The sequence below is a fragment of the Galleria mellonella genome, unplaced genomic scaffold, assembly GCF_026898425.1.
Source record: "Galleria mellonella isolate WM207_F2 unplaced genomic scaffold, CSIRO_AGI_GalMel_v1 utg89, whole genome shotgun sequence".
Taxonomy (NCBI): Eukaryota; Metazoa; Arthropoda; class Insecta; order Lepidoptera; family Pyralidae; genus Galleria; species Galleria mellonella.
Window position 1 is genome coordinate 189,486 of NW_026442169.1, and position 14,750 is coordinate 204,235.

The 14,750-nt window shown below is 35.1% G+C and overlaps 2 protein-coding genes across 6 annotated transcripts in view; one reads left to right on the forward strand and one right to left on the reverse strand.

Annotated features, from left to right (window-relative positions):
• The window catches only part of LOC113519928 (uncharacterized), an 82,287-nt gene that overhangs the window by 3,295 nt on the left and 64,242 nt on the right, over positions 1 to 14,750 (forward strand). For 3 of the 5 annotated variants that reach the window (XM_052902262.1, XM_052902264.1, XM_052902263.1), the window contains 14 exons: positions 273 to 391; positions 657 to 792; positions 1,779 to 1,892; positions 2,289 to 2,391; positions 3,423 to 3,546; positions 3,822 to 3,938; positions 4,457 to 4,624; positions 6,194 to 6,283; positions 7,754 to 7,838; positions 8,614 to 8,710; positions 9,313 to 9,405; positions 9,834 to 9,933; positions 10,481 to 10,753; positions 12,130 to 12,291. In XM_052902262.1, coding sequence (XP_052758222.1) covers positions 273 to 391; positions 657 to 792; positions 1,779 to 1,892; positions 2,289 to 2,391; positions 3,423 to 3,546; positions 3,822 to 3,938; positions 4,457 to 4,624; positions 6,194 to 6,283; positions 7,754 to 7,838; positions 8,614 to 8,710; positions 9,313 to 9,405; positions 9,834 to 9,933; positions 10,481 to 10,753; positions 12,130 to 12,291 — 1,781 coding nt within the window. Of the gene's footprint in view, positions 1 to 272; positions 392 to 656; positions 793 to 1,778; positions 1,893 to 2,288; positions 2,392 to 3,422; positions 3,547 to 3,821; positions 3,939 to 4,456; positions 4,625 to 6,193; positions 6,284 to 7,753; positions 7,839 to 8,613; positions 8,711 to 9,312; positions 9,406 to 9,833; positions 9,934 to 10,480; positions 10,754 to 12,129; positions 12,400 to 14,750 lie in introns of those variants that run through there. The other 2 variants (XM_026905155.3, XM_052902265.1) reach the window with 2 other exon arrangements.
• The window catches only part of LOC113519930 (transforming growth factor beta-1-induced transcript 1 protein-like), a 49,445-nt gene continuing 47,263 nt past the window's right edge, over positions 12,569 to 14,750 (reverse strand). Inside the window, exon 6 of the mRNA XM_026905157.3 lies at positions 12,569 to 14,641. Within this exon, the coding sequence (XP_026760958.2) occupies positions 14,567 to 14,641 (75 nt within the window). The 3' untranslated portion in view covers positions 12,569 to 14,566. The remainder of the gene's footprint in view (positions 14,642 to 14,750) is intronic.

Consider the following 14,750-nt stretch of genomic DNA (forward strand, 5'->3'; position numbering starts at 1 on the left):
CCACTCCTTCCTTTCCCGTAGGTGTCGTAAAAGGCGACAAAGGGAACTTAGTGGTAGAAAGAAGGACAACAGCGTCCCTCTTTAAAATATTACCGGATTCTAACTGCACTTGCCAGCCCGCTTGCCAAGCGTGGCAACTATTAGCAAACCCCCCAATAGTGGGAGGTCTATGTTAAGTAGTGGACAGGAAATGGCAAATCTCCCTGATGTTGATTTAAAATTACTTACTAATAATTTCAATCTCGACGCTATGAGATGTTTATTACTTTCAGATGATCCTTATCAGTTTTTGGAGCAGCTACCCGATGCCTGTCTCAAGGAATTATTGGATGTTGAACTAAAGAAGATGAGAGAAGAGAAGGACGAAGAAGAAGCTAATATAATGGAGCCTGTAAGTTTAGCACTTATTATACCTATTAAGATTTTTTCTGAAGAACATGATAATTATGATATGGCGTGAATTTAGAGCGTACAGAGGAATAATACCTGAGTCCTCAGGAATGGCAACGCATGGGGGGTATCATGGGCGAAACAGTATACTCTGTTATGTCCATGGTACTGCTCATGTCTATGCAATGTGCAATGTGGACAGCTGCACAGCGCTGCTTTTCAGCCAGTTCCTCTCCTAACAATTTAGACAGTGTTTTATTATCTAGGATATACAACCAAAAGGTGACGATGATTCCCCATCACAAGAAAACACCAATCAACACGTATTTATGTTTGTAAATGAGGCTGAGAAGGAAGACTCTGATGTGTTCCACATATTTGATGATAAGGATGACGAGTCAGGTAAGTGACTAGATTATGCATACGATAATGCCAGTGAGAATGTAGCGCAGATCCAGGATGTATTGCACTTAATTCTTGTATTTTACAATTTACTCATATCTGAGTATAATCCCTCTCGAATATGAGAGTCTATATTTAGGCTTATTTCAATAAAACTTAATGACAAGACAAAAATTCAAGTCGACAAAGAAATACTCTCGAAATATAAAATTATTTATTTATTTAGCACTTTTTTGCGCCAATATTACAGATAAAATAATAAATATATACAACTTATAAAATATTATAGTATATAATTTAAAATACATGCATTAATCAAAATCATTTGTTATTGTCCAAGCTAAGTTTTTTCGCCAGAAGGAGACTTTACAAAAGTCGTTTGCTTGGTCAGCTCTCTCGCATTCGTGTTTCTACCGTGAAGCAGTTGTGTTTGCATGGCTGTGTTTCGGTTTGAAGGGTGGGATATGGCGTGAATTTACAGGGTACAGAGGAATAACACTTGAGTCCTCAGGAATGGTAACGCATGGGGGTATTATGGACGAAACAGTATACTCTATATCCATGGTATTGCTCATGTCTATATTCGACGGTTACCACTTTCCATCAGGTGGAGCGTCAGCTTGTTTGCCATTCTAAGTTGCATAAAAAAAAGAAACGAAGAAATTTCAATAAACATAGTGTAATACAAAAGGTGGTCTTATTGCTAAGCAATCTCTTGCAAATAACCTTTGGGTAGGAAAAATTAAAGAATGAACAGGTAAGTGGCGCATTGAAAAAATAAATGTAAAGCTAAACATTTGTAAATAATAATTGGTATCAGATCAAAACATTTAATCAATTAGACAGTTGGATCAGCAGACTGCCTTATAGTCGAGCTAATTGTTTGTTTACATTTCCATGGTATTCTATGGAAATAAAAAAGAAACAAATATCTCGTGATCCTTGTAGCTATGAAGACAGGTAAATTAAATTAAAATATCCCACAGGGCCCGAAGACGAAGCGCTGAACGACTCTCTTGGCAGCCCGAATACAGTACGAGAACAGCAAAATGATGACCTATCGCCGAAATCAAAGTCGCCCACACCCGATAAAGTGTCAAGTATGTGAAGTTAGATTCTTTCAGATTATTCCTTTACAGATTTTTTGCCTACTACTTTATAGATGTCGATTTCAGAAGCAGGGAAATCCACAAAACTAATTACTTCTAGTTGACGTATGTTAATACATACAAACTGAGAACACAAAAGTTGTTAGGCGTAGCAGATACAATATGAACACATGAAAATACATATACACACATAGTTATAAAATATTTAAAAGTTTAAATAACAATCAGTCAAACTAGATATAAATTAGCAAACAAAGGCAAGGTAATCAATAATCAATCACTAAGACAGGGGAAAAAAATAACAATTAGAGAATAAAGATTTTAGGAGATAGGATACATTAAAAGTAGTAAATCATAATATTGATGTTACTTATGGACTTTTTTCAGGCAAGTCTTCAGAGAATGTCACCAATATGATAGAGAGTACCATATATTTTGCTAAAGTTAAAGATTTAAGGATCAAATTGACTGAAGAGCTTCTCAGCATTATGTAAGTTATTATGATTATTGATTTAAAAATCAATAGAGAAGATGCGATGTATAGACATTATATTAAGGAAGCAGGTGAAGTCAAATGACTCGATCCTATGTCAAAAGACTATTATAGCAAAGATTTATTTAAAAGCTAGGCATGATATTTGCAGATTGTTAAAAAGATGATAGTTTAAGCAGTAGATACAAATTTCTGTGATGGTGTTTTCATATTTGGGCGATACTTGGGGTATTGTAACTATCACCAGTTGCTATAAAAAATATCAATAATAAACATTACAATTAAAATAGATATGCTAGTTCCCATTCCATCCTGAAAGTTTCAAGTAATACTTCTTATGCCACAAAGGTAGCAAACAACCATACAGCCCGTCTGATGGTTACGGTCACTGTAGCCTATGAATGCCTGCAATACTGGGAGTGCCACGTGTATGTTACCGATCCAGAAGAAACCTAACAACATTTTTTGAATCTTTAGAAAAAACCTCGACAGGGAGCTCATTCCATGATCTGAGCATTCGCTCAAAGTAACTAAAACCGCGCTGTATGCAACCATTTAGGTTCTAGTAAGTGAGAATGAATTCCCTGTTGATATTGGGCGATGCGATGATAAAAGTTGGCTGTGGACATAATTCCGATTACTTCTTCAGAACACAATTCGTTATATAAGCGGTTAAACACACAAAGAGGGGTAAATTCTCGCATCAGACTTACGGGCTCGATTCTACCAGTAAGCTTATTTGATATACGCAATTTTTTTTAATTCATATCGATATCCAATTCAAAGCTTAAGTTTAATATAATCGTGACCAGCAAATATAAAGGGCTACTACACTTTACTTTAATAGCGTATTAACTTAAGTGGTTTAAAGACTGAACTTGAAACTGAAGGCTTTTGTATCGTTTGTCATAATGTAACGATTATTAAATGTACTGAAAAAACAACACAGCAACCTATTACATTAAACACGGATTGTACCTGAAACCTAAAATTAGAAGAAACGAATAAATTTTTTTAATAAATTCCAGAGAGACAGTGGAACAGCAAAACATTCTGAACTTAGAACCCGAAGTGCTGACAAAGATGTCTCGTCGTGCCACTGAATTTTGCTCGAGGTTTAATAGAATATACTTGTATCAGCTCCAAAGGCAGGTATGTAAAGACCTATTCTATTAAAAATATAAAATGTAAACAATCCCAAACCTCGTAACCAAATTCTTTCACTACAAAAAGTTGTAAGATCTCAAGTCTATACTGGCTTAGCAATATTTCTTCTTATACTAACTAAAACTGCTCTAATTATTGGTAATACTAACATACATCGCATTTATGTATTTAGAAGACCTTTTTGTTTGTGTCTTAGTAAAAACAAACCTGAGATTTCTAAAATTAGCTAAAATACACGTTATACTCATAATAATTCACAGATCCAAGACATAAAGCGCAATAACACAGTGGCTTTGCCTTTCGCGAAACACACCCAATTCCAGTCGCAGATGGTGAGAATCGTCTCCCTTCATCAAAATATACTGCAGGCATTCCAGGTAAGAAAATTCGGATTCAGAGTCCTTTCGTAAATCAATTAAAAAGGTTCTTCCTTAAAAAAAAAAAAAAAAAAAAAAACAGTATTCGTGCTTATTTATTCCGTAATACAGTACTAGACTTGCTTAAACAATTTCTGCTTTAGTACTTGTATGCGTATACTTTCTTCCTTGTTGAAAACTTAATAATTGAAGAATAGATAGCATGCTCCCTCTTAACATATTTGCAAAGCCTAACTTGATCTCGTGTATCAGGATCAACTAACTTTTTTTAATGAGGTGAAAATGGGCTGGGATACGGGCCTACGATGTTAGTATTTGCTAGCAGGATGCTAGTGAGGAATGACGTAGAAATGAAGTCAAATCGAATTCAACTGGAAATAACTACGTTGCTTTTCAAAGAGGACCACATAAAGATGGAGATGATTGGGAATATTGCTAGCAATAAGGCTATTAAACCCCATTACTAATAAACCCTTTCCCCCTCTTAGATCAACTGAACTCACAGTACATACTGGCAGGTTGCGCACAAATCGCTGCAGCAGACCGGATGTGCTGGAGTTCTAGTAGAACCGGGGAATGGGACAGGAACAACGCCGGGTGGACTCGGCGCCCTCTTGCGGCTGGCTCGAGAAGTGCCACTCCCAGGACCAGATCCTACGCCTGCTGCCGCCAATCTCTACTATGACGTAAGAACTTGCATGTAGTATACTCTACCAGGATTTGGAGAAATAACCAGATATCTAATTATATTAATAATATCATAATTCAATTAAAGTTCAAGTTAATCTCGCTCCTAATTAACAGAAGCAGTGAAGCCACTGCAAATCAAGTGTGTAGGTTTCATTTGTCTTTTAAGACCAGAAAGGTGGCGAACAAGCTTATGGAAAAGATCATGGTAAACCCGATTATTGTTATGTATGTACGTTCTGGATAAAACATGCCATATACACATTGCCGATTCTAAAGGAACTTTAAAAATGAACAAGGTTTATCTTACCTCCGATCAAACTGTCTGTAACTACTCTTCTCCATCCAAAGGTTGCCTTCAAGAGATCGCTTTTAGCGATTAACTCGCCCATTGTTTTTTTTTATATAGTCTTATAATTGTTTGTGTTTATAGTAAGTACTGTACTGTAATCTCTTAGAGAAAATAAAGAGTATCTATATTAATATATGCTTTTTAAAGATTCCCTACTAGAACTCTAAAATGTCGACTGGAAACTCAGTCCACAAATAATTCAAAATATTAATTATAATAATTTAAAATATTCTTAATGTAAAAATATTTAAACTGTGACCAAACCAGTTATTTTGATCTAAAAATTAAACTACTAAGCAAATTTTGATAAAATTTCTTTAGGATCAATCTGTAAAAATGTCTTTCCGATAAAATATAATGTTTTAAATCTATTTAGAACTGAGTTGAGAACCTCCTTTTTGAAGTCGGTTTGTTAAGAAAAAAGAGATTTTTACACAAAAAACATATCAGCTTGTGAGACTGAGGCCACTTGTATTTTTGACTCGAAGCAAATATTTTTGCATTATATGGCTGTGTTTCTGTTTGAGTGATGAGATGTAGTAGTTAAGTTACAGGATATAGAGGCATAATACCTTAGTTCTCAAGCAGCGTTATTATGCTAATCCAAAGTAATCCATAGTCCTCAGGATGAAGCCATAAACATAACAATCATTCTGTGATCCATGAAGCAGTTCACGTCTATATGCGACAATTACAATTTGCCATTAGATGGAACATCAGCTTGTTTACCATTCTAAGTGTCATTAAAAAAAACGATCGACTTATGTATATTTTCGATAAGATTGTTCGACTAGTTTCAGGATAAACCAGGATCTTTAATCTTGAGTGGCTATTAGCATTCTCGACAAAAATACGTGTAATAGCAACTTTCATATTTTTCGCGCTGCATATTTTATGTTTTATAAGAGATGGGAATTAACGCAATCATTGTGTGGGTAGAAGAAAATACTTGAACCTCAAAAGCGTAGAAGCACTAGACCAGTCTACTTGTGACCACGGTCGGTGTAACATGTTCAAAACATTAAGATAATTCAGGTATATTATCATAGTTTACCTAAATTATTGAATTAATGTCCCGTCTCTCATAAAACATATAATACAAGTATGTCAGTTTGGTTGTTCTTACAGTTATAACATAATGTTTATTTACAAATCTTTTAATTTAATAATCTTCTTCTTTAATTTTCAATTCGTCTTTTTCTTTCAATCGGATTAGGATGTGATACCAACCTGCGTTAAGTTGGAAATGCTTCTCAGTGAATACGCTGCGAAAATGTCTGATCACATGAGGAGTACTGGGAATACTGTAAGTGAAAAAAGTAATATAATTTTATATGTATACCTATAACAAATTAAAATGTACAAAATAACTATTTTACTGAATATCACTGGTTATTTGAATAGAATTATTTTGTTTAATTCCGCCTAATATCTAGAGCAGGGGTTATTTTGTCTATTGCCCACTTTGAGAATAAATTATTTTTTAGTGCCCCCATTATTTCATCTACTCAAAAACCACTATTACTTCAAGATCAACAAATCACCCCCCAAGCCTGACCCAAGACCCAGAAAAAAATGGGGGCGTTGTGTAGACACAACGTACCCATTTTTTTCTGGGTCTCTTAACCTTTAGGCCTGCAGCGCCCACAAGCGGGTGTTTTTTTTTTTTTTTTACAACACAGGGGGCAAACGAGCGTGCGGCTCACCTGTTGGTAAGTGACTACCGCCGCCCATGATCAATTATCGCTCACTTTGGGAAAGGCTGATCTAGAGCCTAGTATTCGTTTCGCTTAAGTGCCGAACGGTGAACACTGGGCTTCGAGCAGCGATTTATTAATTTGTCTGATGATGCCTCGTTTATAGACGAAATACGTGTCGCAAAAGGTGCGTAAACAAAATGACAGTCGGAGATTAATGGCTAATATGAAAGGTTATAGGACTTCTGGTAGTAATTTATTTATTTAAAGTGGTGGTCAATCTTACAGCAGTTTCCGTTCATACACATAATAATAGTATCGGAATTAAACAAAATATAACTCTATTCAAGTACAAAAGCAACTTACTGATCCGGCAAATGATGTTTTACCTCCTACTGCCACTTAGAATGAAGACGATGGAACTATCAAATTTAAAATTCAAATCGTCTTTATTCAAACAGATGCTTGTACGAAAGGACATATTAAATCGTCATTTGTTTATGAATGCAGAGTTCCAAAAGTTGTTATCTGTTGAGAAGAGCACGCAAGAAACTCAACCTCCTATCACACATGTTGAAACAAACGATGCACATTTACGAAATTTCAGTAAAATCGCTTAACCGATTTTAGAGATTGATGTGGAGGAACATCATGATACAGGATCATTATATATTACTAACTACCCACTGGTTCATACGCGTGGATTTAAGAAATGGGAAAAGCAACCAAGATCAGAGGAGAAAGGGAGAATTTGTACAAAAGTCGTTTGCTTGGCCGACTCTGTCCCATTAGTGTTTCAACCGTGAAGCAATTGTGTTTGCATGGCTGTGTTTCGGTTTGAAGGGTGGGATATGGCGTGAATTTACTTGGTACAGAGGAATAACACCTGAGTCCTCAGGAATGGCAACACATAGGGGGCATGGTACTGTTCATGTCTATAGGCGACGGTTACTACTTTTCATCAGGTGGGCCGTCAGGTTATTTGCCCTTCTAAGTTGTATAAAAAAATTTACAAACGTCGTCAAGTTATAATTTAATTATATTAGTAAAAAGATACATAACACTCTCTTTATCGACAGAATTCGTCGCATTTCCAGAAGTCTAGAAAAAGTATAAGCAAGAAGAAGTCTCGCGGTACTTGGTCCAAAGTCGGTTCTAAATCCAGTAAGTTTTTACATACTTTAAAGAGTTGGAGGTACTTGATGAATCATATTACATTATAATTATTTATGATAGCTTAACTCATAGTTTAAATTCATAGATATTTTTTTTTGTGGGTGAAAATGGTATGTTAACCCCGCCTGCGCTAACGGGATACGCTGGCGGAGCACCAGTGAAGGGTGATAGATGAGAATGAAAACAGGCCAGTTAGCCCATCATGATGAATTCATCAGGAATTAACCATGATAGTTTCCAGGGGGAACCGCGAGGAGGTCGACCTGATTGGGTATATTGCTAGCAATGGGATTCTCAGTCTCCATTACTAACAATCCCTTTCCCCCCAAATTCATATATTTTAATATACTTATATCAGCCGTCACTCTCCACTGCTAAACATAGGTCTCACTCAGTTTCCAGTAGTTGATGCGCTTAACAGGCAAGCTGGCAACTGCAGGTAATCTTTTGGTAAAATTTCCCATTCTAAGTCACAAAAAATTAAGGTTTTCATTTAACATAATTAAAATATATATATTACATCACCATATATATTTTAAAATGATAAAATTTTTATCATGCCTCTGATTAAACTGTTTGTAATTACTTCTCTCCGTCCAAAGGTTGCCAAGAGATCACTTTTAGTGTTTTCACACTGTGATCATTTCTTGTAATTGTATGTATCTATAATAAGTTTTGGACGAAACAATAAAGTGTATCTATCTATCTATTTCACAGACACGAATGTTGTGTCGACTTAAAATGAATTTGGTTTTTCTTTCAGTAACAGAAGCCGATGCTCGACTTTCCATGTACTCGTTGGAAAGTTTACGCATCAACCTCAAACCGAAAGCATCAGGCTCTAAAGATAACCAATCCAGGTATATTAAAAACATTTGATCTTAACCTCTATATGTGGTTTTCTTATATCATATTGAAACCAGGTTGCTTGCAAGTTTCAGTTAGACGCTGATCATTTTAAATGTGTCTGTGATCTTAGGATTAATAAGATGAAGCAGTTATTGTTGCTTATTTTTTTTTATGTCACAAAGATGGCCAGCAAGTATACAGCCTGTCAGATGGTAAACAGTTATGTTGGGCGCTTGCAATATCAGGGGTGTCATATGCGCGTTTCCGAACCTGAAGAATCCATAATATACCCTTTTTGAAGAACTCCATAATGTAATCTCTGGGGAAAAGTTCACCAGGGAGTTCATTTCACAGTTATGTTCAGCAGTGGACAGACAACAGCTGATATGATGATAAAATATCGAATGTCTTTCACACTTCTTCTGAGTGATCAGTTTGTTTAGAACTCTACGTCCTTTAAAATAACTTGAACACCCAGACTCCAAAATCTTTATTACCTATGTTAGTCGAGAAACGAACCCGTGCTCTCATTTGCTTGAAACAATATGCCTAAGTGTGCATCGTATATCTTTTTACATTAAATGTTTTTCATTGGTTATATTGATTTTCCTAGTGGCACGTCGAAAATGCGCGGCAGTTTGACTAGCTCCACTCGGAAGCCCCCTGAAACGCAGCCGCCAGCCAAAGGTCACAAGAAGTCCCCTAGGTTTGTTTTAATGGCAATCAACGTTGTTACTCTGTAGACTTTTTATACTAGTTTTCGCTCACGACGTCGTTCACATGACTCTGATTGGCTGGAATAAAAAATAAACTCTCCTTCATCCCAAATACTACGTTTATACCAAATCTACGATTGCTTAAATCATTGAGACATTATAAATTATTTTCATCTAAACTGAGGTAATTTTTTTTTTATTTTTTGTTTGTAATGGATAAATTCAAAAAAATTCTGAACCGATTTAAAAAATTTTTTCACCTATTGAAAGTTACATAACTAGCAAATAACATAAACTGTATTTTATTTTCAAAACAATTACTGAAAAGAACAGTAAATAAATAAAACGTATTATATGTTTTCTACTGATGTTTTGGTGGAAAGTGGAAGAAAGTAAAATAAAAAATATATATAATCAGGTCTCGCCGTCCGCTGATGCGCGACCCTCACTCAGGTCATGCCAAGCGTAAACTCTCCCGAGACACGGATATACAAACTATGGTGGAAGCTGTTGGAACTGTAAGTAAACTATTTACAATTTAATAATTAATATCTATAAAAATATATTTAAACAAGCCTTAATAATGTAATCCGCAATCATTTTATATCCCCTATTAACAGAGTTAACAAAATATACATGGTCCGCCATCTTGTGCCGTCGGCCATTTTGTAATTATAATATTAAGGATTATATATTGTACTGTCATTAGTTGTAAAGATGTTGGATAAACAAAATTTCAGCGACATTGGTCTGGAGGAATAAAAAAAAGTATAAAATAATAGAAATAAAGGAAGATAGAAGATTTTTTCTCTCTTCATTAGAGCCTCAGTCTTACCAATGAATGGCGCCAGTTAAAAGGAAACAGCTGTTTTTCTTGCCTATTTCTCTCAGCCGAAATTGCATTTTTTGCTATGGGCAGGTTAATAAAAAATAACTATTAGAAAGTGCTTATAATTATGAATAAATTTATTTTAATAGTTTATTATTATTACTAATTAAACCATTCAAACTACTGAGTACTGCAATTCAAGATCTTAATGTCACAAAGATCTTCATTATTTTTAGTGCACATCAAGTCACATCAGCCGTGAACCAAGTCCGAATCTGTCCCCTGTTAAAGGCACTTCTCGCCGCAGTAAAACCATCACCCCAAGGTCTGCAAAAATAAAAGACCTCACCCCAAGAATTACTGCAAATGCACCCCAAAATAAACTGTCCGCTCAGAGTTCTAAAGTAAAAAATATTCGCAATAGACCAACGACTCCAAACCAGCAAAATTTTAATACGATTGGCAATGGTATTAGAAGAGATCTTCAAGATACTAAAAATAAATCTGAGGTGCTTACACCATTTTCATTGTACTAAGAACACAGCAAACTAGTTTTTTTTTATGGGTGATAATGAAATGGTAACCCCACCCGCGCTAACAGTATACACCGGCGGGGCACCAGTAAAGGATGATAGATGAGGATGAAGCAGGTCAGTTAGCCCATCGTGATGAATTCAACAAGAATTGTTCAAGATGGTTTCCAGGAGGAACCGCGTGGAGCAGCAAACTAGTTACTGAGAATTACTAATAGTAAGTTATAGACGTGAACATCATCAACATCGTCATTTTAGTCCTTAACTGTCCACTGTTGAACATAAGACTCACCATAAGGGGCATTTGCGAGTAGTTACCATGCTTGTCAGTGGAGTTGGCAAACTTTCAGAGATGTTTTAAGAGGAGAGCTGCTACCCGTCTCTTGACCACTAAGTTCCCTTAGTCGCCTCTTACGACACCCACAGGAAAGGAAGGAGTGGAACTATCAGTACCCAAAGTTATAAATACATTTTATGATCTTCATATCTATAGTCCAAAATAAAGAATGTGGCATCTTTATCTTGTATCTAATATATACATATAAAATCTTCAATTCAGAAATGTGTAACTTTCTATATTATGTCCAGTGCTAGTAATTGGTACTTGGTTATTGCATCTGTATAAATATATTATGTCCCACTATTGGACACTGATCTTTTCTATGCAACTTGAAATTGCAAACGAACTGACGGCCAGCGTGATGAAAGGTGGTAACCCTCGCCTATTACCATGCACAGCACCGCCATCAGAGTATACTGTGATGCCTATGACACCTTACATTTTTTTTATACAACTTAGAATGGCTAACAAGCTGACGGCCTACCTGATGGAAAGTGGTAACCGTCGCCTATAGACATGAGCAGTACCATGGACATAATAGAGTATACTCTTTCGACCATGATACCTTCCCTAGCGTTGCCATTCCTAAGGACTCAAATGTTATTCCTCTGTACCCAGTAAATTCACGCCATATCCCACCCTTCAAACCGAAACACAGCCATGCAAACACAACACGCTTCACGGTTGAAACACGAATGAGACAGAGGTACCCAAGCAATCGACTTTTGTACAAAGTCTCCCTGTGTTATCTTTTCTAAGAATTAAGATCTCGTACTTCGTTCTAAAAGTTCAGGTCATTAGCTTGCTTATTAACGAGCTTGTTGGCTGGGTTTCAATTAAAAAAAAAAAGAGTTTAGAGAGAAGAGTATATAGTATTTTTTATTGGTTTTTAATTTTTTTTAGTTTTACTTTCTTTAGATATATTGGCCATATCATTGTGTATTTTTAATGATTTCATTGCGTATTTTTAGTCTATCACCACGTAGACGATTATTATTTATTCAAATTTTAGGTCGACACCAGCCCTGTATCAAAAATAAATTGCTCCAATAAGGACATAAGACAAGAATGCAAGAATATTGAAGAGACAGTGAAGGTGAATGATTCACCGCGTCCTAGTAGTAGACTGGATGACGAGGGACGAGCTCAGAATACTGGACGTGATAAAAACAAGGTAAGTGAAGTATGTTCTTTAAGGTGTACAATAAATGTTAAAAACTATTGCACAGTCGTGCTGAGTGTGAGACTCCATACCTTGATACTTACGTAATTTCTAACATTTTCCAGCCACATTCATAAATTTTCTAATGTATTTTTCTATATGTATATATTTAAAAAAACGTTTACCATTTTTTATGTCCTACTATACTTCTATATGCTATGGTAATAGCTTACCACTTTATATTATGTCTAAAAATGTAGAAATGACATGATCCAAATAAAAACCATCGTAAAAACAATAATAATTTATTACAGCGATTAGAGTAAAGCGTAAAAAATATTTTTTTTTCACGTGGGTACTACTGAATATATAACGAATAAATAAAATCACTGAAAGCCCACTAAGCATCACAGTAATTTAACCACTCAATGCTATCAAAATAACAACAGGTTTGACACTCCGCCATATTATGACGTCACAATTGTCAAAATAATTAATTCTAGTAGAAAAATGTGTATACAAAATAGCTTACTTTCAAACCCCGTACTATTAAGTGACAGTTCTTTGACAGATGGAGGTCATTGCAAATTCCTATTCTTACTTTGATTACATTAAATTCTAGTATATCAATATTTATGTCTTTATTAACACAATATTTATAATTTAAAACGTTATTTCCTTAAATATACTGTCATAGCTTTGCTATCGAGTTTTAAATCGAAATGCATCAATTTTTTTTTATAATTAAGTGCTTTTGTTTATTTAGCAACGCAATTTAGTGCATATTACTTGCAACTATTGAGTGTTTTAATGAGCAATAAATGAGGCACTACTAGGCGAGCATTAATGGGGAACTACTGGGATCATTAAAAATAAAACTACTAGGAGCATAATTTGGGAAACTAACAGGAACAGTATAAGTAGAATTACTAGGAGCATTAAATGGGGGCTACTAGGATCATTAAAAGTAATACTACTAGGAGCATTAAATATTGAACTATTAGGATCATTATATGGGGAACTACTAGGATCATTAGAAAAAAACTACTAGGAGCAATACAAGTGGAGCTACTAGGAGTATTAAATGGGGGACTACTAGGATCATTAAAAGTAAAACTACTAGGAGTAATTATTGGGAAACTAACAGGAGTAGTATAAGTGGAGCTACTAAGAGCATTAAACGGGGAACTACTAGGATCATTAAATGGAGAACTATTAAGAGGAAAAATTTGTTTTTATCATCATAAAACACTCAAAAAGTTTTTCTTTTATAACACGACTGCTCGAATAGAAGTGTATTATTTTTTACAACATTTCAACTTACAATTCGTAGTAGAATGAAAATAATCAATAGATATCTTATCTAGTTTATTGTTGAACACGAATCCTGGTACCAAACCAGTGTTTTCTTATCAATCTGCCGATATGATAAAATTTATGGAAGTAATAATAGAATCTCAAAGTCTATGGTGTGAATCAATATTTGCTCGCTTATTATTAAGTTTTATTAATGGTATTGCAACAAATCCCTTACACAATTCTATAGCGTCTAACAGGACCGTAGTAAACCCAAATTTAAGATAGGGCAAATGAAGTTTTAGGTAGGGCAGGTGCCTCAATAAAGTGACTTCGAAAAAGCAAATCTGTTTAATTTTCTTGGGTCTTTCATTTTAAGGTAGGACATTGGTCCTTTAAGGGTAGGACATTGCTCTTCAATGCCCCCCCCCCTTCGGCCATGCTTATGAAATGTTTAGGCTACATAAAAGATGCTTACAGATATTTGAATTTCTTGATCTTACTATTCTATTTTAGTTTATTGCTCATTCATGCTGGATTGGCTGTACAGTTATGAATGAAAATTGGTACATGAATAGACTAAGTCCCAGATGAACACATAGATTACTTATACCGTCATTCCATGCGAGCAATCTGCTTAATATTTTACTGAACTTGGCGTAATTTTGCGAAATTCCATAACACTGGTTATTATCTAATTATCATAGAAATATTTTGTTTAATTCTGCTCGATTAGTATGTGTGACTGCGAACACTCGAAGATTGACTACTATTATTACCAGAAATTCCACAAACTTCCACATTAGCCATCAATCTCCGACCGCCATTTCGTCCACGCAATGTCGTCCACGCAATGTGTCGTTTTGCGACAATCAATGTAAGTCTAATTTGCATTGCTAAATGAACTAATGTAAACTAACACATAATAATCTTAGGTAAATACTCGATGGATAAATAAATAAGATTGTGACTTGACGTGTAGGTAGGTGGTTTAAGCGCATTTGCCGCAGATGGGCTTGTTGTCCAGTACAGAGAAGGTGGCGTCTGTTACCGGGTTCCGGCATTTCTGCAAATATAAATTGTAATTAAGTGTTAGCATTCTAAAAGAAAACAAATTTTATTGTTTTCTAAAATTTCAACATAAGAGTAAAACCATAAGATTATAGTAAAACTTT